Raw genomic sequence first — 24,334 nt, 5'->3', positions numbered from 1 at the left:
GCTGCATCCAAGCCTTACATCACCAAGCACAGGGTAAAGTGCAGATGGAGTGGTGTAAAGCGTCGCCACCACTGAACTCTAGCTTAGTGGAGATGTGTTCTCTGGCACGACAAATCATGCTTCTCCATCTGGCAATCCGATGGACCAGTGTGAGTTTGGTGGTTGCCAGGAGAACAGTACGAGTCTGAATACATTGTGCCAAGTGGAAATCCCCCCGTGGAAAGTACGGGGGGATTATGGTATTGGGCTTCTTTTCAGGATTCTGGGTTGGCCCTTTAATTACACTGGTTGGCCCTTTAGTTACACTGAAAGGAAGTCTTAATGCTTGAACATACCAAGTCATTTTGGAAAACAGCTAGGGGATGGCCCCTTCCTGCGCACCAGTACACAATGTGAGGTGCATAAAGACATGGATGAGAAAGTTTGGTGTGGAAGAACTTGACTGGCCTGCACAACCCAAGAGAACAACTTTGGGATGACTTAGAGCAGAGACTGTGAGCCAGGCGTTCTCATCCAAAATCAGTGTCTGACCTCACAAACAAGAATTTAAGCTTTTTATAGCTGCAAAGGGTGGGCAGACATCATATTAAACCCTATGGATTAGGAATGGGATGTCTCTCAAGTTTATGTGCATGGAAAAGCAGATGAGTTTTTGGCAATGTAGTGCATAACAAACATATATGTATATGTATTTTCCCACATATATACTCTACACTTATCAAATTCAGGGTTGTGGGGGTACCTGGACAACTCACCATTATGTTACAGGGCTAACACACAGACACAGACAGCCAATTACTTTCAGATTCACAACTGCAGTTGGGGCCAATTAAGAACCTTCAATAAACTTAAATGATCTTGGATAAGGAAAACAATCAGAAAACAATACGGTCAGCAAACCTTGCGGAGTCAGGATGCTGATTGAAAGCCTTTTGTTCAGATAGCTTTTTGGGGCTTTTTGCTTCACCTTCGAGTCTGGTCATCCAGAACAGATAAATATGTTTGTTTCTAGTTGCGGACTAGCTAGAAAATAGTTGGTCCAGCTGTATCCAGATGGGTCACCAGAAGTGGAAAATTTGAATTTATGGATTTTTGCCTCAACTGAGATAGTAGGAACAATTGTCATGCAGGCCCTTCAGAAAGCATACCAGTGTATACAGTGCTGCTCAGCTATATGAGGCTCTCTGTTTTCTATGCTAAGTTATGTAAAATACACCTCAAATAGCGTGTTTTCATGGATACTGAAGCATAATGAGATAGATAGTGCTGGGAAGAAGAAGAAATGCATTTTCTGGTACGCTAGGGTTCCCCAGGTGAGCATAACTGACCCAATCATGTTATCTTGAGATGTCATTTAGATAACAAAGATCATCAAAAAACAAAGCAGTAGTGGTCTAGTCAACATGTCCTTAGTTAAATATGAACACATGTTTGCATGGGGGCATTATTAAAAACAATCAGTCAATCAGATAGCAGCTCAAGCTGTCACTACACCACTACCAGCCTTTAGCCATTTGTATGTCTGCAGAGCCCCTGATATTGAATGAGGACATGGCACAGTCACAGAAAATAGTTAGGCTTTAATATGCAGCAGCGGTAGAAACTTTTTCCCCCCCGAAGGCATTAGATTTCAGTTAGCCACATCCTGTAGTTCAATAGTGTGGTCTAAATGGAAACAGAGATGAGAAGAGGCTTTTTATTTAATTCGAGAGAAAGTTTCGCAGAGTGAAGCCAGACCAGCACACTTTTACGGTCAAGGTTTATTTTAGCACTTCTTCTTTGCTCATACATCAACTTTCACTGAATCCCAAACAGGTTTATATTCACTTGGGTGGCCACGTCCTGGAATCCAGCCAAACTCCAAACTGTGATTTCATTTTGGTACACCTGCAGCCAAAGAGCAGCTAAGAAAAAATAAAACAGAACCTGGGTTGTGACCAGTTATCATTAAACTTTATTCAAGTGTTGATTCAAGGACACAGGCCCGGCGTAAGCGAGTCTATTTTTCATAAAACTTTGTCAAAAAGAATCTTGATAGTAAAAACAGCCCAAACTATCACTATATCTATAAAAAGCTAAAATAATGGAACATGTTTTACATGCTGTGCAGTATAGATTAAACTGTAATGGACTTTTTGGAGTTTACTCCTTTATCTCACTATTGTGGTACCCCTGAAAATGGACCCTTTAGGTGTGTATGATGACCTGACTGTCTGGGTGTTTGGCTTCTATCAGAGGCTCAAGGACAGTCTAGCTGCTCCCTGATAGTGCAGAGACACTGTGTATCCTTATCTGGAGCACTGACGTTAGGAAGGCAAAAATGAAACTCTATGTGAGATTAGAACTTCATAATAGGATAAGCAGGCCTACTGCAACATGTGTTCACCCAAAAACACCTTAAGATTTTCTTTATCATATGATCAAATGTTTAGTAATTAATTTTTAAGACTGGATGAAGCAAAAATGACATCCCATTTCCATCTAATGTATGCAAACTGTCATCTTTATACACACTATGTTGTATGATAAACACAGTAATAGAGAATTCCAGCCAGTCCTTTTGAGAAAGCACTTGGAAAGAATAGGGATGAAAAAACATGCCCTTTAACAGAGAAAAACCTTCAGCAGGAGTGGCCTCAGCAAGGGCGGCTATCTGCCACAGCCAGTTGGAAAGAGAGAAAAGAGGAGAGGAAGGACCGGCATGGAGAGGAAACAGAGAACATACAGTTTAACGTGAACTCTGAGACTGTTGATGGTGGAAGTATCCAGTGATTGGGAACATGCAGGTCATGAGCTAGAGGTACCTACAAAACAGTACAGGGAGAGACAACAATCATTACGAGAGGTCTTCCAGCACCCCAGTCATACAGCACCATAACTAAAGAATAGCGCAGGGTTCCCTGATGCAGACTGACGTTTTATCCAAAAGACTGAAGACAGAGCTAAAACGCAGAATAGAGTGTCTGCCCCCTGAAACCAATCCTGGGAGCTGGTTTGATAGAAGAGTAAGAATCGTACTCTTAGAAACTCTCAGAGCTCTCAGAGTCTGCACTCTGAGAGAGCGGTGCTGCTTTCGGATAATACAGTACTACAAAACACTTTCAGATCTTCTAGAGTTTGGTCATTTTGTAAGTGAGGAGAAGGATTTAAAATTCAAAGCCAGTGGGGGAAAGCTTCTATTACTGAACAAATAAATGAATTCAATCCAGCCAATAAAACTGTTTCCCAAGTCTAAAACAATCCTGCATCTGAAGCCCAAAATGGAAAAAAAAGAAACCGGAAGATCAAGACTGAAGACCACTGATCCAGACACTTACCGACTCTTGCCCTCAGAGGCTTCACTCTCTCTCTTTTCTTTCTCACAACCTGTAATCCAGCGATCAGTTGTCCAGGCAACTGCACTGGCCACAGTTCCAGCACGTGCTCAGTGATGCCAGGTCAGGATGAAAGTACCTGGAGGGGACAATGCAAATCCCCCTTTGCACCCTATTGAAGACTAGCATAGAAATCCCAGCAGTAAACCTGCCCCCAGGGTTGGGTTTTTTTTTTCCTCCGGAGTGGTGCAACGCCTGTGTGTGTTATTAGTACTCGCGTGTGAAAGATCTCAGTCTCACATAAATAAATGAAAGCAGTTCCAGATCTGCTAGTTCTTTAACAGAAAAACAGATTTTAGGAAAGTCGTTACAAGCTAAGTGCATGAATTATTTTTGCTCAAATATTTTTTTAAGGACATATATTATTTATTTTGTTTTATTTTTTTTAATAGGCTGATGCAACCTAAATTCACAACCTTACAGGTCACACATTAGCTGTTTAGAAGGCAGACAAAGTGATCTAGGGATTAACATCTTAGCATGGAGGAAGATGTCACCATGTTGGAATGTGAAAAGTTGCGAGTGTGTGTGTGCATGTGCACATCCAGTACTTTGCCCACGCTGTGACAGCACAATCATGTGCTGCAGGAATCAAAAATACTGCACATTGTCCTTTTCCTACATGGCATCAACAACGCTCATCTGGCTCCCTGTTGTTCAGGTATTAGCGCATAACCTTGTGCGCTAAAGCTTTCAAGCTCTTCCATAATCTCTCCTGCAAACTTTGTGTGAACTCCGGTGCACATGATACCTTTATTCAAGAGTCAATAGCAAGTGGAAGAATAGCACAAAGCAGATATTCAGAAGTGTTTTTGTGACAAAAACTAATCAATAGATGCTTGATATTCAGAAAGATTTCTTTGCCTGTATGATTTTTCTGCCAGAAAGCTATATTTCACATTAGCCAGCAATACTCTAGCCTCTCTGGGTGTGGGTCTTGTTAAATGAAAGTATATGAATTTGGTAAATGTAGCAGGGAAATCAAGACAACATATGAGGCAGTCACTTACACTAACACTCGTGAAGCCTGAGTATATCCAAGGGCACATCTCTGACGGTCCTGTAATCAGAAGTGCAGACATAAAGAGGTATTGTAATGACACATGCCTGCCTCTTTTTAAATATAGGTTTGATTTGAAAGAAAATGACAGTGTAGTCAATTTGGTCATTTTGGCAATGGTACCAGCCTTCTTCTTTTCTTTCAATAGAAAATGAAAGTGTTCGTTTCCTACTGGGTTTCCACTTTCCTGTGTGAATTTTTCTCCCCGTCATTTTCTCTCATCCCATCTCTGTGTCAGCCTCTCCTCATAGTCTGTGTCTGTTTCAAGCATCCGTTTGTCTGTCTGAATCCTCTCCGGCTGTGACCGTGAGGATGTCTGCTTTTTGGTTCTCAAAGAAAAACAGATGCACGGTGCTTGATAGAAATTATGAACACCGAGTATGTTCCATTTTCCACTCGTGGGTGGTTAGAGTACATTTCTCTCCCCCAAAAAAAGGCAAAAAAAAGAAAAGTGGCAGAAAAGGAAATAAAAAAGTCTGTCACACGTACAAGGACTGAATTATAGTCCTGCAGTTATAATATGTAGTATGAAGGGGAGGTATAATTTGTTGATTTGCTGTTCTGTGGAGCTGGGTTGGCAGATGAGCACCATTAAGTGTTTTTTATCTATGTGCGTGGAAGAATTACAAGAAGAGAGAGTGAACATTTGGAGTTTTTAAATGGTTTGCTTGTACAACCCACAGAACACACATTAAAGAAACCCTATAGGGCATCTTCTCTGTAGACGTGTAATTTAGTTGAACCATTCCAGGGTTGTAAATGCACCTGATGTTACTTTGAAATGAACCTGATGAGTTCAGCTTCCATGGCGACTTCGGCCTCCTCAGCAGAATGGGAGCTGACACCTGTATCGGGGGTTCGCACTCTTTGCAAACTCGACTCACACAGATTTAATTTGTGTCACTCTGTGAATACTTTTTCTTCCGCGCTGTTCCATCACTGTGTAGCAGACCTTTAAATACTCGTCCCGACCTCGAATAGCCCGACAGCCCCCGAGATAATCCTGCGGCTTCACAGCGCAGAGAAGAAACAGTGCAGAAAAATCCGCTTGGAGAGAGTGACTGTTGGAAAATTCTCACTGACTTCTTAGTTCTTATTTATCTTCGTGACAGTGGGTCCGGAGAAGGAAATGACAGGGAGGGAGAGCGGCGTGGTGCGTTGGCTCTGCGTGTTAAGGAGAGGCTGTGATCATCGCCGGCTGCAGAGAGACAACAGTGACGGGAAGTGACGATGAGGCCCGAGACGAGAGCCGCGATGGTAATGCGTGTCACATCGATGAGGCCTCTCAAAGAGAAGTCAGGAATGAGATCAGCTACTTCCTACTTCCTGTCTCCCGGTGTCTTAGCTGGGGGCTCTGATTTCCAATTTTTCACTGCCATCATTTATTTGGTCTTCTTCTCCCTCTTTAGTCGTCTTTTCAGCCTCTCTAATCTGCCTGTCTTTCTGCTGGACTATTCTTTCCTCTGCCCCTCGTTCGACAGTGGACACTATTCATCTCTCACTCCTGGCTGTGTTTCCTTAGTTTCTTATTCTTTTCCAACTCTGTATAATTCACAGCTATGCTACAACCTTTTTCTTGCAAAGGAAATAAAAGTAGGACTAGTCAAGTCCCCTACCCTATAAGACTCCTTTAAAACCTAGGGCTAGAATGAATAAGCAGAACACTGCTAAACCTACCAGAAAGGCTGGTCGTATTGGTTGTGTTAAAGAATAACTGTTGTATAACTTGTGAACAAAGCCTAGAGGCAAACTGACTGCTTTTAACTATTTAAATAGCTTTACAAGCCAAACCAAACTTACCTGTTGACACTTTTGATTATTCATAGACTGCTTTCTGTCATAGTCTGGATGTGCCTTTTCTCCAGTGTCCACCTCTGGGCAAAGCTGCCATTCTCTCACCAGAGCAACTCACCTGGAAGTTATCTGTGGCAATCAGCAGAGGGGTATTTATGACCAGCATCACTTCGCCGCTGGTCCGTCAACTCACCTATGTTGGTAACAGGCTTACTCTTGTTGCTCAAGATCGATGTCCTTATATTACTTACCTTGCTTTCTATATCCTCTAGCTCCGTTGACTCAATGGAGGCACACAGCACCGCCACGCAACAGAACTCACCTTTTGGATACTGGTCACAAACCTCACCAGATTCACGCTATGCTCCAGGAAGAAAACACCCACCACACTCACCTGCTTGCCCTCCTGACACCGCAACTTACCAGGACTCCTGAAATTCAGGTCAGCCTGTCGTTAATGCTATCAGCTTGCCACTCGAACCTCTGCCTCCCCCTCCAAGCCTAAGACTCCACCTGCAAAATTAAGTCACTCCAAACAATCTCAAATTCCTGTTATCTCTGGACCAGCCCCTGTAAAGACTAACCCCCTCTTCCTCTTTCCTCAGTGGGACCTCGCAACCGCCACGCCACCAGTCTCCCCTTGAGTTACCTCCCTTAGGCTACCACGCTAGAATCCCTATGTCAAATATTGTGTGTCAGTGCCACGCCAGATTTCCAGGTTACGCTTCCCACATCAAGTATAGCTCTGTGTTTTGTGTTAAAGTTTGTGTTAAGTTAACTGTATCACCTCTGCATGTCGGTCTTGCAGTTGAGTCCAGTTATGTACAGGCCTGTGGCCCCACGTTTCACTATCTTATAGGCACTAAAGGAAAAAAGGAGTCAGGGGGTTAAACCAAGAACCACCCGACTCCACAGCTACAGCCACCACCTCCAACAATCAGTTGGAGTGTTGTTTGTCAGCTAGAATTGGTGCTAAGAATACAGCTTGTTTCCTCTGATCCATAACTACTTCACTAAGGCTACGTTCACAATGCAGGTGAAAGCGCATCAAATCCGATTTTTTTGACCCTATGTGACTCATATCCACAGTAGCGGTTTTAGATACGGGTGACACGGGCGGTGGTGGCATTGTGGTGGGGGGCGGCATCACGGGCATCGGCAAAAAAAATGCTGGTACTCATGCTCCCCCGACGTCAACCAGCGCATATTGGGAATGGTACATGCACCGATCGGTTTTCTATCGCCCATTTGCTGGGAGTAAGGACGCCCTTCGTTTGCGAGGTGCACTGACAGGAGAGGGCGGGGCGGCGGGGGATTTTCTGATCGGCTGGAGCAGCATCTAATAACCAACTTGCAAAGTAAAACAAAATAAAAACAAACCAACAAACACGAAAACACCAGACATTATAATACAGACTTATAATTTGCACCGATGTTTTTTCAAAATTCTATACACGAAAAGTGAGCGCGAGAGCCCTCGGTGCACCTGCTTGCTGCTGAAGTCAAAGTAAACTTTATTGTCATCTCCGCTACAGTCCAGTATATAGACAGACGAGATGACAAGGCTCCAGTTACAGCAGTGCAAGTAAACAAAAAATATATATATAAGAAGAGTAAGAAAATAAATATACACTTTAGGACCAGGGGTAAAGGGATCAATAACAATTTAAAATTTAAAGTTTGATACACAAGTCTCACACACAAGCCGTTGAAAGGGGAGGAGGGGTTGGCTGCTTCCAAATAGAGCACATTTCATTCATAATGATGTGAATTCAAGCCCATCATGTATTCATGATTTGAATCCTGGGTTGTGTGAAATCTCAGAAATGCACCCTAGACAAAGTGAATCTGTGAACTAAGGTGTAGGTGTGTTAGATCATGTTGTGGTGATCCTTGGGTTGAGGGATGGGTGTTCATACTGGAGTGCAAAATTAAAACCAATGGAAGATGGACAAGAAAAGTTCAAAGCCATCAGGTCCTCAGTTTAGAAAAAAGGGAAAAGAAGAGGAGGAGAAACGAGCAAAAGATACAGGTAAGCAGATGTGTCATTGGATAATGGCAGGTCATCCTGAAACAATCAGAATCAGAATCCTTTATTAATCCCTAAGGAAATTATGTGAGTTACAGTTGCTCCAAGATGAAATGGTAAAAATAGCAACAGTAACAGACTAAACTCCAAACAATACATTATGTTACAGATTTTAATATTAATTAGTCTTTGTCAATTGTTCGCATTGTATGACGAATTATGATGGCTGTTTGGTAGCTGTTTGCATACTATGCATACTCTCTCTCTTCATATGTGTATGTGTGTGTGTGTGTGTGTGTGTGTACAACAGTTTTATATTAATGTACAATCCTTAATATGTTTTGTGTGTGTGTGTGGCGGGGGGGCGCCAGAGGGAGTTTTCGCCCAGGGCGCCAAACTGGCTAGGAACGCCACTGCATATCCGATCATGGTATGACACTGTGAATGGCACGAATCTAATCTAATTTTCAAATTCGATCTGGGTCACTTTCGTATGTGGTACTGAATCAGATACATATCCGATGTTTTAGAAAGCGACTGCTGTTTGAATGGTCATGTCGCATTAGATCCGTCTTTTACGTCACTGACACACGACGGACGCCAATTATCAGCTCCGGAGAAGCACCCGAGAAGATATCGCAAACGCTTCCTGGACATCCAGTGTAGATGTTAGTGAAACTGTTGGGAAGACAACGTGAACATGTTATTTGTACTGTATAATCTGCAGATTCTGACAGAAATCTGCAACTATCCTTTGAAGCACCGCTCCTCTGAAACAGCAATAAGGATAATTATTAGGTTATTTACATTATTATGTAAATAACAAAATAACTTAAAGCAAAAATTGGGAAACGTAAAGTTCGAAGTCTTTATATTAAGGGCCATCATTCAAACAATATTGTTTGCTCTGGGTCTAAACAGAGCGCGATGTGTGTGACGTCTTCTTTTGCTCATGCGGGTTCACACTAGTTTGCTGTCGCATGTGTGAACAAGCAGACATAAAAATCGGATTTGATCAAAAAATCGGAATTGTGCACCTGCAGTGTGAACGTAGAAAAGACCACAGCGCCACTGAGTTTACACAAGACTAATGTCACAGACAGAGATGCTATACAAAGTCAGCCTGCAACATGTAGCCGGAATTTATTCATTTATTTTTACTTTGTGTCGAAGCATAGAAAGCTGACACTGGCTATGTCTCTGTGTGTAAGGCACTACATGCAAATGGGGAAAGTTCTTATTTGACTTGAATAAAAAAACAAAGAAAAACACTGTCAGGATTTTTGCCTTTAACTGAATATTTTGTACAGTGTGTTAAGCCTATAATCAAGCTAAGATAGAAGCAGATTGCATATAGACAACTGGGAGTATGAAAAATAAGAAACTATTTAAAATAAACATATATATATAATCATCATACATAACCCTTTTTAAATTTTGTTTTAAATGATCACTTTATTACAGTTTGAAGTTCTGAAAGAATTTTCCTACTATAAGCCTCATTCACCCACATAGTCACTTAAGCACCTTTTCTATTCTTAAGTGCTTTTAGAATAACATTTATATATTCATACTCTCAACACATCAGAGTGGCAACTTGGGGTTCAATTTGTATGTCTGTTTGATGCTGGATTTACTCTTTGTATCATAAGTTACTTGCACCATGATGGTGAGGTGGTTTGCACTGATTGGTACTCTCCTCCCACAGTCCAAAGACATGGGCTCAGTGTTGACTCTAATTTGGCTGTATTGGTGGATTTGAGTATGAATGGTTGTCTGTGTTAACCCTGTGATAGACTGGCAACATGTCCAAGGTGTACCCCAGCATCCCCATAACTCTGGAGTGGAAAAGTGGAAGAAATGGATAATGGATAATGTGTACTCATTAATTGTAATTTCTCCATAGTTTTTCATGATTTTATAAACATTTTTTATTTAAAAAAGGGAGCAAATATTTTGAGTAAGCACTCATCTTGTACATCCATCTTGTACAGTCTGTGCCATATAATAATAATAAAAAAAAAGGTGCAGATCCTTAGGAAATAATGGAGCAACGTCCTTGATTAGTTTTTTTTTAAAAACCTCAGCTAAGAAAGTACACACAAAAGAAACTACATCCTACTTGTTACAGAAAAGTATACAAAGTACAACTACAGCTTGTGTCTGTTTTTGTAAGACAAAATATAAAATTATGTAAAATGCATTTTATTTGCACAGAATTTTTTTTTTTTTAGATTGCCGAGTTCACATTTTCAGCATTGATTGCTTTGGGTTTTGTTTTTGTTTTTTTCAAAAAACATAAACTTTGTATTCAGGAAGCGACAACATTTCAACATATTGCTATCTTGGTTCTCTCTATGCTCAGTAAAAGCTCTGAAGTCTACACCTGTGCTGGTGTTTTGTGTCTACAGTGTTTCGTGCCAGGCGGGTGGCAGCCTGGGTGGGCGACACCGAGCTGTCCAAAATCTCTGTGCAGCCCACTGAGCTCCACTGAGCTGCAGAGGAGCTTATAATGAAAGAAAACAGCTCTAATCATTACACACACCCTCACCCTCCACCCTTCCCTTTCCTGTGTGCTTCTTCCCGCCTCCTTCCTCTCATTAAAAAAAAGACAGCAACCCGGAATACTGATGCATTGTTAAGCGCTCTTAATTGAACTTCTTAGAATTTAGGCCACATTAAGAATTCCTTGGATTCTTAATGTGCCATCATTTAAATGCTTAGTCTGTGTTCTCTCAGCTGCTTAGTTCGAATTGCCCTCTGTGCTGTATTTATCTCAGCCACCTCCAGTGCACGTCCGTTCAGTGGAAGGGGAGGAATGGCTCTGGCAGATTTGTAATGTGCAGGCACGGAGGAAAGGACATCGACTCTTAATACAACAGAGGGAACAAAAGCCTGAGCTTGGAGCCAGCTGGGAGTTTCATCATCAGCCAGGGGAGAGAAAGAGAGAGCAAGAAAGGGGTGGGCAAAGTGGGAGAGCAAGAAAGAAACGAGGTAGTGGGAAAGAGCACAGGAGTGAGGGAAAAAAAAGTTATTGGACTAGACGGGCCCGGGTGACATCAATAGCATCCCAAGCAGGGCCACAAATTAGCCGGGCAAGAAGCAGCGCAGCATGGGATCTGACAGCTGAGGCCCCGTGCGCAATGCCACCAGGGGATTAGCGGGGGCTTCGGGATCTGACACAGAGGGGATGAGCGTCATGGGCAGAATAAAGAGCAACGTGGGGATTAGAGAGCTTCCAGACACTCCACCAACACTCATGAAGGGCTTAAAGGGCTATAGATATCATTAATGAATGGACAGTGAGAGAGACTAAGAGAAAGAAAGACAGAGGCGCTTGGGGGTGTTGTCTTTTTGATTTTATTCAGCCTCCACATTGCCGCTCAGATTTTTAATGATCAGACATTCCACACGCTTGCATTAAAAGTCAATGAGAGGATGGCCGGAGAGGCAAACTGCTCGTGTTCATCATTCAACCAAACACAGAGCGCACCAGTCAGAGATGGCCAGCCTCTGACAGGGTATTGTATGTTCAATTCATGCAAGCCTCTGATGTTAGGCCTGAATAATTCATCTGAAAATGCCAAACATAGATTTGAATATTTGCACGCCTCTGTGCGGACACGGTGGAAGAAAACGAGATCGTATTCATCATTGTGCACATGTGGGTGAACTGTAGGTATCGAATTCTGCATTCAGGTGCTGGGTATGGGGTGATTTGAGGAGCCACGAAGCTGCATGTTGTTTTATAAAAAGGAAATCACTGAATCGCTTTTCTCGTATAAACAGACCTTGCCTTCAGATAGGTACAGCTCCACAAGCGTGTCTGCACAACCGCTGCAGGGATATGACACCCAGATAACCTTTGTACTAGCAGCTCACAACAACGCCGAACATGAGACAAACCCATTAAGCTAATATGATCTTGGAAAATGCCATGCAGAAGAGAAAAGTCGGTAGAATATCAGCACAATCTGTGAACTTAAAAATGTCCACGTGCTGGGCCTTTTCCATGATAATGACATTGCCTCCGGGGGAAAAACAGGATATCTTGGACAGGAAGGCAGTGGGAGATAAGTCAGCCTGTTGTTTAGGAACATGGAGTTATCGTCCCCACCACCACCTCCTCCTCGGAGCTCCGTGTGCAGCACTATTGGAGTCTTTATCATGAAAGAGTTAACTACTTATCAGTGGGTCTCTACCAAGGATCAAGGCACAACTGGATTCGCTGAAGGGGCAGAATGCACTTTGATGAACTTCAGTCAGAGTTTAAAGAGAGCGTATTTTTATCCACAGAGTCCTAAATCTCTCTGTTAGGTTTACCTCCATTTGTGGACACAGGATAGGTGTCTTTGGAGAGAAAATGCAAGTCCATGATGTAAATGTCTTTGCCTGCCTCAGTGTGTGTGTGTGTGTCAGTCTGAGGTCATCAATTTGTCCACATTTGAGGATGAAAAAGCAATAGCTTGTTTCCTTCCTGACAGCATCGATGACTCTTCAGCCAGCTCTGTATGCCCAGATGATTCACATTCGACTTGTTTTTGAAATGAATTCCTGCCTCCCACTGGGCTCAAACCGTAATCCGCTCTCGCCTGCCTGCCTGTGCGTGAGGCGACAAACCTCGTCCTTGTGTACAGCCTTCTACCATTGTCCTAAGAGATCCTCTGAGATCCAGGAAGGTTGTGTGGGTGTGCCCCCGCTTTGTCTTGGCTCTGAATGAACAAACAGTGTATAATCAGTTGTAATATGCCCTTGGAACAGAGAACCTAACGCTCCGAGTGTGAAGTTGTATCAATTTAGTGCACTTCTTGTACTCTGATTGATGCTACACAGAAGAGCCTTGTTACAATTACTGTCCCTTTCGCTGTTGTCGCCACTGAACTAGCGTTTGCAGTGACAGGTGCGCAGAAGAAAAGGACCGAGGCACAACTTCATTTACAAGAAGAAACTCTCATAGGTGAAAACATTGCAACATAGCAATAAAATAAATTGTCGTGCAATCACAATGATGGTAGCGTAGGTGATCTTTTTTTTTTTAAGTTTTGATTCGTAATAACAACCTGTGGAAATTCGAATGCAGCTTAATTGCTTCTTTGTTGTTGACACACTTTGTTAAAACTGGAATCAGGAGTTTTGTTGACAATAAATCTCAAAGTCAGACCTTTAAAGGGAGGCATTAGCATTGCTTCAGCGCAAACACTCAGGCTTGGGAAGGCAGTGGTGTAGTCATTACTGCCTCCCATTTTCACATTGAGATTTTAATCATCGGCTACAGTATTTCTGATTGATGTGTGTGTGTGTGTGTGTGTGTGTGTGTGTGTGTGTGTGTGTGTGTGTGTGTGTGTGTGTGTGTGTGTGTGTGTGTGTGTGTGTGTGTTTACACACATATATCTGTTCACATGGGGGTTGTAATACATCTTTGTAATTAGTATTATAATTATAAGGCAATAAAACTGCGGTACACATGGGAGGCCGATCCATCTCTGGGATACTGCAATTATCCTGCTAAGATGTGTTACTGTGACAAATTTACAAGAAGCAAAGTGCAGCTCTGCACTGATCCGGTTAAAACAACGCACAGAACACAGACTTAGTTCAGTTTTGTGCCAATAAATGTGTGTAGAATCTATAAATATATCAACAGAGGAGATCTGTGGATTTTATTTGCTCAGCAGACAGGGTAGCAGCACAAAACAACCCCCTCCAAAAGCATAAAATGATTTAGTTCCAGACCTGTTGCCTCTTGTGTTTCTTTTTTCAACAACTTATGTCTAGACTGCAGTCCCAAGCAGCGAAATACTGATGCACAAACAACTCATCTTTGAGTTCTCCCTCAGTCTGGTCAATGCGGTGATATGAGACGGCCGCTGAGTGCGTCTAAATTGGCTTTGCCTTCTATTAGCTCCAACAGTGCCTCGTTATCAGCAGCCAAGATCTAGCCTGCAGGGCCAGACCTCTGCTTCTCCGCCACCCACCAGCTCACTGCCACGCACACACACACACATGCAGTGAATTCACAGGTATGCAGAAGCACACGCACGTAGGGATGCTCTCGCAGTCTTTCACACTCTGACACTAATACTTCCATTTCCATATCTTTGATTAAGCCAGCAGGATGTCCAGGTTGCCACTGAGCACATCTGCTTTCATAGCAGACACCCACAAAGGATAATGGGATGCTTATCAGCTGGAGAGAGAAGAGGAAATCGTAGCTCCCTCCATTGGTGGGCAGACACGGCGAGGTTTTCTCACAGCAACCTGAGAGTGGAAATGCAAATCAGGCTCTGTTGTGTAAATAGAAATGATTTAATTAGTTTAATATGGATGAGCGTCAACCCGGAGGGCGGGTTAAATATCAACAAGTTTATTAACTATTCACACACGCATGCACGGTGCATGTGCAGAAAGCAAAGGTTACGTTTGCTTAAATTACACACACACAGTAAATGTCGCTTGGCGTTTAACCTTTTCTAACAATGTGCAGACCCTCTTCCCCTTCAGCATCTGCTGTCACAGCCTGAACGTCGGCATCATGCCTGCAAGTCATGCTGTAGTGGTCCTAAAGTTTTGTTGCTTTGGATTCTTTGTGAATGTATCTGAGTTTGGGTTTCTGTTGAGGTTTTATTGTTTTTCCAAATGTTTGAAGTTTTGATTTTTTTTCTTTTCTTTTCTTTTTTTTTAATCTGCTGAATTTTGGATTCATGCTTTGATTTCTTTGCTATTCTAATAGTGAGTCTAATTCTTTCTGATATTATCGAGTCTTTCATTTCTGTTTACTACATGATTTTCCTAGTAAGAAGTTTCTGTTTTTTGCACTTCTGTCTTTCTGTCCGTGACATCATTGTTATCTCAGCATGCTGAGTTCTAGTCTCTGATGAACATTCTAAAATAAACACGTTGGAATGAAGATTTTAAATCATATTAAATTAATTTGGATTATAGGACACAAACATAATGAACAAGTTTTGAGTCGCAATGTTTTCTCACCCATTAAAGCAGGTACACACCATCATGTCTTTCTAAAATCCCCACTCTTCTTTACAATGCTGCTTCAGTTTACTGAGGTTTGCAGGGTTTGATTTATGCACAGCTCTCTTAAGGTCCCACCACGGCATTTCAATCAGGTTGACATCTTGACTTTGACTGGGCCATTGCAGCACCTTGAATACAGGAGTACACATAGATAATAAACCAGACTGGGGGTAAAAACACCACTGCACTCTACAGGAAGGGCCAGAGTTGGCTCTATTTTCTGAGGCTGCTGAGGTCTTTAAACGTCTGTCGGACAATGCTCAGGATTTTCTATGAGTCTGTTGTGGCCAGTGCCGCCCTCTGTGCTGTTGCATGCTGGGGCAGCAGGTTGAGGATTGCAGATGCCAACAGATTCAATAAACTGATCCGCAAGGCCAGTAATGTTGTAGAGATGGAGCTGGACTCCCTTAAGGTGGTGTCGCAAAGGCGGATGTTGTCCAAGATTAGGAAAATGCTGGACAATACCACCCACCCACCCACTCCATGATGTGCTGGCCAGTCACAGGAGCACGTTCAGTGAGCGACTGAAATTACCCAAATGCACCACTGAACGACACAGGAAATCATCCCTGCCTGTGGATATCTCCCATTAAAAATCCTCCATATAACGCACAGTACACACTGCAGTAGTTACACCCTTTTCCACATCCTCACCAGTAAAAATAACAAAGTTTCACAGTTTACAGTTTAGAGTAAAATGTCAATTATATAATTTTAATGTCTGTAATATTCTGGATATTTATAATAAAGCTATTTGAATAAATTAGAGCTATTTCTTATATTTTGTAACTTTGTAATATATTGAATTATTTAATTTAGTTCAGTCTGTTAGTGTTCTTATTGTCTTGGAGCAACTGTAACCAAGTCATTTTCTTAGGGATTCATAAAGTATTCTCATTTTGAATCTTTTCTTTTTCTGTTGTAGATTTGCTGCTGTATAACCTAATGTAAGCCTCACGTTTCACTCTCTAACATTTTTGTGTACAAAACAGTTTATGGTCGGCTCAGTGACCATCAGGTCCCCTGGCTGTAAAATCATCATCCCTAGTTTGTATGCAGTATTGAGGATATGCTGTGTCTGACTTTTGCCAAACATGGTGCTGTGCATTATGGTCAAGCATTTCCACTTTTGTCTTGTCTGTTCAAAGGACTCTGTTCCAGCTGTCTTGTGGTTTGTTTAGATGCAACTTTGCAAACCTAAGCTGTGCTGCCATGTTGGATAGCCACAATTACTTCCCTAAGATCATATGCTTCCTCCTTAACACAAAGCAAACTGCCAATCCTCTGCTTCTATAGAGGCGCTAACACTTGCTGAGGATCAACAAATGAAGTTAATTTGATTAGTACGACCTCTATTCTACTTACCCTCTTAATTATATAAGCACTAAGGCTGTACTTAGTGTTTCACACATTGCTTCTGCATTTTGGCTTAATTTTTCTCTAAATAAATAATAACACTGTTTAATATATCTTGTTTTGCAGTTCTTGTGAGGTTGTATTTAAATCATTTTAAGGCCTGGAAAAGACTGGACATTATTATGTCCTGACAAATAAAACCTCAGAACTGACAGCGGGTGTGTTTTCTTTTTACCATGACTGGAATTTCTAAGAATGAAAAATGAACACATAGAGAACAAACTAGCTTTGTCTCAAGGTGACTGTACACCTGCTTGCAGTATTTGTGCTGAGCTAATTCCCTGCTGGCTAAAACTTCATATTCAGCATAGATTGTCTTGTCATCAATGGTTTGCATTCAGCAGAAACTTCAGGAAGTCATTGCACCCAACCAAGAAATAGTCCTGCACATTACTCCCTTTTAAACCAGTAATTGTGATTTTTGCACTCCTGTATTTAGTTGTTATTTGTAGTAGTTAAACAAATGAAACGTAACACGTTAGTGAGCTTTAGTAACCATTGTACGTGAATTTTATTATTGTTGAACAGAGCCATGCAGGCAGTTTCTCAATTACAGCTAATATAAACTAAACCAGGCTTCAGATTTCCAATTCAATTCAAGGTATAGACAGAATATTTGGCAAGAAACTGAATAGGTATACGATCTCCTTAAATGTTAACTTTTTTCTCCAACCTGCAGCTGATAATGATTGTGACTCTATTCTGATTTTACCAATATTTGCTCTCCTGCTTCTTCTTTCTGAAACACCTCTAAAGTTGGCAATCCATAGAGCAGAATGAGGCACAGTTAGCACAAAAAGTCAGATGTGGAGATTTCTGAGTGAGAGGCATAATTCAACTAAAACTATGCAAATATATGTGCTAGCAGAAGATAAGTTCATGAGGACGATGCGGACAAGAAAGGAGAATCAGTTTCCTTAAAATCACAGAACAGGAGAAACTCTGCTGAGTGTTTATTTGTTTATTTAAATAAATGAAAAAGAGACTCCTGAGGGATTATGCCTCTTACTGCCAGGTGAAGAAACACCCCACACAAAAAAGACGCTTTTCCAAAACGTGCAGCTCCTTTGTAAATATTTTAGCTTCATGTCTGAAGAGAAAACATGAGCAGTATCTCAATTTATGTAACACCAAGATTTTTGAAAAAGGCCTTTAAAAATGACCTTTAACATCTGCTTACCCGCTCGGTAGAAAGTCGGTGAAGCTAAAGATGCGGGGCGGGAAATCTTGTGACGACTCAGAGTAAGATGAATGTTGATAGCTATTGAATCAGCCTGCCATGAATAATTGAAGTGACAAACAGGCCAGAGCGCTTGAAGGCAACAACTCTCAGTCACATCTCAAGTTCAAGAATGAGAGTTTAATAACCAGCGAGATTTCTGTTCCTTTACTTTCAGGTCATAACTCGAGGCCTCTATCCCCGGCTTTTATTCATCCCCTCATCACCAACCACAGAATGAGGTCAGTTTTATTGAAAGTTTCCTCGAGCCCTTTCCTGTTGTCCGCCTCTGCTTATGTAAACCAGACAGCCCCAGCTGAGCGGACACGGCGCCTCGAACGAGAATAGGGCCTTGATTCCATTCTCGGGAGCTTCTCGTCATCTCCTGCTGTCCAAGAATTTGTAATCTACCTCTAGTCAGATCAAATCAAAGACATTGTTGTGTCTCACAAAGATATCTTTACATGTGATTGCAAGTCTGAGTTTCCCGCTCTTACTTGCTGCTTTGTGTTGTTTCCATGTTATTTCCTGTGAATCACCATAACTTCTTGGAACTGATCAATTTTTTTTTTTTTAGCACAGCAGTGCCAGCTTTGGCTTTTACTGCTGGGGGGGTTACCTTCATATTCTGCTGCTCATCCCTACAAAACCATGTCTATCATGAGAAAGTGAAAGAAACCACAAAAGGAAGGAAGCAGGACGTCAGTTGCAAGAGCGTCTGCGTCAAGCTGCATTCAATTGTTCTGCAGTTGGAAAGAAGCAGTCAAAGCAAAAACACAGTAAAACTGGTCTACCAGATTGCTTCTTTGATTTTTTTTTTTTTTTTTTTAAAGAAAAAGAAAACACCATGGAAGTGGGAGGGAATGGCCATTGTGTGGCTGAAAAAACAATTCCCACGTCGGGACGAGAAAGAATTACAGCGCAGCGCCAGTCTGAGCCCGACGGTAAACACAGCACAGTCCATGTCAAACTGGTGGGAGTCCCATATGAATAATTAACCCAGCACAAGTGGGTAGTGCTAAGTCTAAGTAAAGTTCATCGCAGGAAAGGGGGAAAACAAAGCTGCGTAAGTTGCAGCTCGGTGGATCGATGATTAGTAATGAATGCAGTGTAGTTAATTTTAGAGTTACAAGGGCTTTTGGAGTTTCATTATACTCTCTAATTCACATGGAAATGCCTCTCATAAACATGATTCAGGTGAGTGGGCAGAGAGAGTGGCCTGACAAACAAAACCCCACAGCACTCTGTTCCTGTCTATGGCAGATAGATGATTTTACAGGCAAGGAAATACATTCGCACTCTTACAGTAAGCCATTAAAATGGCTCTTGTGCATGTCATTATTGAAATGAGATGCCCAGTATGGCACTGCTAATCAAAAGCTGGAGTAATCTTAATAATCTGTTTCACTATCATATCTTAGAAGCACACTCTTTAGCCCAGCAGCCACTCTCAATCCCATTCTTTAATGGTTAAGGAGAATCCTAACTTCTGGCAAGCCTTTCCATGTAAGAGTCGCTGGCAATCTAATAAAAAAAACCCTGAGGTAAGATTCAAACTCTAAGTAGTTCAGAACATAACCTGAAATTGTCAAATGTCCTCAAAGAATCCATATTTACACTACACAGTGTTTGTCCCACATGGATAACAATCTCGCCGTTGCTCGAGGCCACATCTAAAATACACTCCCACTTCCTGTAGGCTTGTCAGATATGATCTGATCTCCTCATAAGCACTCTCTTTTAAAGCTCAGACATATTTGCGTGTGGGAAGAAGTTTTTTTTAGATAACAACATTTTGTAAACACAGGGTGGGTTTGATTGGAGCTCTGGCTTGTCCCCAGCTTCTGTAACCTTGCCAGGTTTGCCAGAAGGATGTGGGCTTTCCTCCAACCCTGCAAAGGAAACACGACGGACTCATCGGCCAAAATGCAACATGAATGAGTCAACGTGTCAAATCAAAAATCTTGCCCTGATTTTACAGTTTTTTTTTAAAAAAAAAAAAGAAAAAAAAAAGATATTTATAAAACACAAAAAGTGAAATAAATCTTTGAAAGTGATCACACCTCCTCTAGTATGGCTGCATATCACACTGATGGCTCTTTTCCAGAGTCTTTTGAATTTGATCAGTTTTCAGTTTTACTAGGACACTCGACTCAATTTGGTTCTCCTTAAACTGAAGATGAGCTTAATTATAAGCACTGTGTGAACTTCTGGACCAGTAACACTACAAAAGGTGATTGTTTTGCTTGCATCATGCAGTCAGTTTGACATTATTTTGCATATTAGCAGCTGACAGTAAAGTAATGCGTGATGTAGCATTGCAGCGTGTTAACCAAGACACTGAAGAAGACCAAGAGCTAGTAAGACTTTTCAGACATTTTCAAATCGATTGCATTTTGCAAGAAAACCCCACAAGGCAGCATCAAATTTGCACCAGCTGCAGAGTACACAACTCAACTCACAACTAGCTTTTTCTTAGCTGTGTGGTTTTCATTACATACACTACTTTAATAGCGCATGATACAGTTTATGTAGAGACCGGTAAATCAAACTGAACGTAATATATGAAGTACGTGTAATTCAATTTTAGCTTTGTCACATATGATGAAAAATGTGAGTTAATAATCCCAATTACACAACTCCACTGGCGGCTGCTTTAATACTGTGTGTGTTTGTAGGTGCTAAAAGAAAAATATGACTGATTATCATAAATATGCACCACATAAACATACACGATTCGTATTTCATCACCGTGGCAGACCACAGAGAATTGAGGAAATGCTAATGTGTTCGGCAGCTTTCCCATTCAGTACGGGTGCTGATGATTATCCAGCTTTGAGTCCAGTGGGACCTTTACCTGCACGAAAATGACTACAGCAGTATCATCACGCAAATATCACCAGAGGAAAAAGTAACTCATCTGCTGACTACCCGTGATCACTGGTTTCCTCTGAAGCACAGACAGGGGGGAGGGAAAAAACAAGATGTCTGGCATTTCAAACAACCTCACAGCCTGTTGTAATTTCCGTTGCAGCCTCTGTATGTGAACACATTGCAAAGTGTTTCAGTCATTGTTGTAATACTGTTTCCCAATAGAAATAAAACTGTACCTTATTTAACTGCACCTTTACCCCAAGTTTAATAAATGATGCAGCTCAAGGAGAGGGAAGGAGAGAAAAATATGGATGTGAAACATTTTTAGCCTTTGGGTAAATTTCAAGGAAAAAAAAAAAGTCTTAGCTTCAGTAAGTAGAGGTGTAAACAAAGCAAAAATGTCCAGCACAGTTGGAACTCATCTTGACACAGCCTAACAAAGCAGATGTTTAAGTAGTTTCAGGGAGCTGCTGCTCGGAGGAAAATATTTAGATCAAAACTGGCAGCTTTAACTGTGTGGGTAGCCTGCACTTTCCTGCACGCAACCACAAACCAAAAAGCAGCAGATGAACAGGTATGACTGTGGCTCTTCCAACTGCGAGCTGGGATTGAATTGTTTGGGGTGTAGCTGCTCTCCAATTGCCAAGCGCAGTGCAAAAGACAAGGCCGGTGTTCAGGATGCAGGATATAGAGCGGCCTCTCTTGAGGCTGGTGGTTTGAAACTATCGATTAGCACTGTACCAATGCTCTCAGAAAACATTTAAAGGCCAACCGTTCGCTAAAAAGAAAACCCTTTACTCTTCAAATATATATATATTTATTTCCATAATCCTTCATACAAACATCTTTCTGCTTCAAAAAATAAACTGTTGTAACAGGTGAATTAATAAAAGTGCCCATAGCTGTCAACAGTGTCCACAAAGAAGTCCAAGAGAAGGTAAAGCTGTGTGATGATTGGATATAAAGCAACAGAAGGCAATCCACCAGCTTGAAACACCATAACGTTGAGTAACCGTCTCTCTCTTCCACTCTGTGGGTTGGTCTCCAACACCTGAGTTGTACAGGAGCAAGCAGCTTGAGCACTCTTGTCAGTCAGGACTAAAAGGACAGTTTTTTGCTCCTCTCTGCAAAGCATTGCTGGATTAGAAAAATAATTAAGGGCAGTTAAATTCTAACTTCATTCCCGACTGATTAGACTGCAGGTGAAGCTCCAATGCAAATTGTATCCGCCATAACAGGTTGCTTAACCTGGGGTAGAGACTGAACTCTCATTTTCTTATAAAAGGAGGGAGGGATATCTGCCACTGGGGTGTGTTCATTTTTATTTGTTTTCAATGCAAATTAAGGTATGGAAATGTCGCTTTAACCCCGCTGATCATTGCTAAAGCATTTTAGTTGGAATTCACAAATTCCTCTGGGTGAAAAATATTTTCATGATGCACCATAAACTCCCTCTGAATATGCACATTTGTTGGCACAGTGTACACGTTTACGTGACCTCATGGGTTAAGCGCTTAAATGGAGCATGGAACATCACCGTGGAACCTCAAATCCTCTCCAGATGACCAGTGCATCCAGTGTCAGTTAACAAAATTCTCCTCTTTGAGTTCATGTGTTGTATTCAAATGGTTGGCCAACTCTTGCATCACGGCACCTTTACCAATCTGATCGTTCCTCCTCTTTTCCATAATCACGTCTTCCAGGCTTTGAAATTCCAGGACGTGACTTTTCTTCTCAGAAAACAGCAGTTTTAACCTGTACGGCTGCTTCCCAATTCTGATCTCCCCTCCGATTTTAAATTCCCGTTTGCCAAAGCGACACCAGGCTGCAAAACACTCAGAATTTCTCCAGTACAGCTCCCTGTCTCTTGACCCAACGTGGTCCAGCGCGTTGCGCACAATCACCTCTGGCGGGAGCGCGCGGTACCTGTAGAGGCTGTTCACTATCCGGCCTTGTTTGCCCTGGCTCACATCGGTGAGAAAGTTGTTCTTGATTTCAGCCCGGTGTAAATGAACCACCTGAAAGTCCCCGACGTAAACAGCCCAGTGTGGATACTGTCCAGTGGCCACGAACTCCAGCAGGTCTCCCGGTCTGCACTTGTTCAGAAGACTTTCCGCGGAGTGAGTCGCGGCTCCGGTTTTTCTTTCGAAGACGCACTCTTCTCGATAATAGATCGCGCACTCCAGCTCGTCCCGGGGGTCAAAGGGCTTCTCTTCATGGTTTACCTGGCGTTTGTCCGCTGGAAAGTGATCAAAATTGTCGTCCTGGTCGTCGTCGTCGTCGTTGGAAAAAATATAAGACACGCCAATCCGCGGTCCGTCGTCTTCCGGGTCGAACCCATTTGGGTCCGACGTTGGCACCTCCGCGTAATTTAGATGCGTTAGTTTCTCCACCTGATTCCCCATAAAGGTGAACGGTCAGCGGTAGCCGGTTTGAGCCTGACACAGAAACAGGATCCACCTGTTCTTGGCGTCCCCGGGAACTACACGTAAAAAACAAAGGTTGCAGGGACTAACTAAATCCAAAGCGGCGAAGAAGGGCACCAATAATCCATGTCCAGCAGATTTTCTCCAATTGAACACCAACTGCGTCGATCTATGTGGAAACACACAAGACGGATGTGTTTAAGGGGTTGAATTTAGATAATAAAGGCATTTCTTCAAGTCAAACTGTGACGCTTAGTCCTAACAGGTGTGACCTGACTCACCTGTTGGCTCACAGTTTCCACGTAACAATCCCAACACAACTATTCTTATTGCTGCAGTTTTTACTTTTCCTGTCACCTCAGTGTTGTATCCTATCACCTACATTGCTCCTGTCGCGTCAGCCTGTCTCAGTTGTAGCTACTCTACACTTACTGATTTTCTTCTTTATTTTTGAACGTGAGCTCGCGGGGCAGCAGACACTCACCTGCAGGTCAGCTCCAGTCAGCAGCTGCTGTCTCACTCGCTCCTGTTGTCTCATCAGTAAAATAATGAGTAGTTTAGACTGCGCTGGCACCTGCTCTCCTTCCTGTATGGTAAGCTGTTGCGCTGTGCTTTGCTCTGTTGTATAGACTGAAGCATGAACCACTGTGGGCTGTTTCTTTTCTTCTTCTTTTTTTTCTTCTTTGCAGCGAAACTCGCCCAGGATCCAACGACTGCTGGGAGGTGTTGTCATTTAAAGCGACAGTACGCCTTTTATGCCTCATTGCGTGTTCAGTTTTCAGTCAAAATCAGCAGAACATTAGAAATGGATACGTTAATATTTTAAACTGACGCCGGGATCCCAAAAGCTCTGAAATTTGATAAATGTCGATAATAAAGGCCATAACTATGTTAACAATATGAAAGACGAGAGGGGATTACGCAATATGTCCACTAGCAGGTCCTTAAAATGGAATTATATATTATTATATTTGAGGGTAAGAAAAAGTTATGGCGCTAGGTTTTTTGTAATGGAGTTTTAAATCACGACAAACAACAAAACAGGAAATAACAAAAGTGTCATCAAAAATTCCCATTTAGTGGGAACTTCATGGGAACTGACAGTTTTTC

General features: G+C 42.1%; 1 protein-coding gene across 2 annotated transcripts; it reads right to left on the bottom strand.

The window, feature by feature from the left end:
- Window positions 1–21,355: 21,355 nt before the first annotated feature.
- Window positions 21,356–23,952, bottom strand: lratd2b (LRAT domain containing 2b). 2 transcript variants are annotated; one of them, XM_004568079.2, is made up of 2 exons: window positions 23,709–23,952; window positions 21,356–23,393 (listed from the first exon to the last, which is right to left on the bottom strand). In XM_004568079.2, the coding sequence occupies exon 2, from the start codon at window positions 23,201–23,203 to the stop codon at window positions 22,379–22,381; it is 825 nt and encodes a 274-aa protein (XP_004568136.1). In that variant the 5' UTR covers window positions 23,204–23,393; window positions 23,709–23,952; the 3' UTR covers window positions 21,356–22,378. The 2 variants fall into 2 exon arrangements, with proteins under 2 accessions (XP_004568136.1, XP_004568137.1); XM_004568080.4 differs by lacking the exon at window positions 23,709–23,952 and adding an exon at window positions 23,506–23,684.
- Between the last annotated feature and the right edge of the window lie 382 nt (window positions 23,953–24,334).

The sequence above is a fragment of the Maylandia zebra genome, linkage group LG11, assembly GCF_041146795.1.
Source record: "Maylandia zebra isolate NMK-2024a linkage group LG11, Mzebra_GT3a, whole genome shotgun sequence".
Lineage (NCBI taxonomy): Eukaryota > Metazoa > Chordata > Actinopteri > Cichliformes > Cichlidae > Maylandia > Maylandia zebra.
The sequence above is the reverse complement of the archived record's forward strand: the minus strand, read 5'-3'. Positions and strand labels throughout refer to the sequence as shown.

Bases quoted from the DNA above. Each gene is read 5' to 3' on its own strand.
- lratd2b (XM_004568079.2), bottom strand. From the start codon at position 23,203: ATGGGGAATCAGGTGGAGAAACTAACGCATCTAAATTACGCGGAGGTG.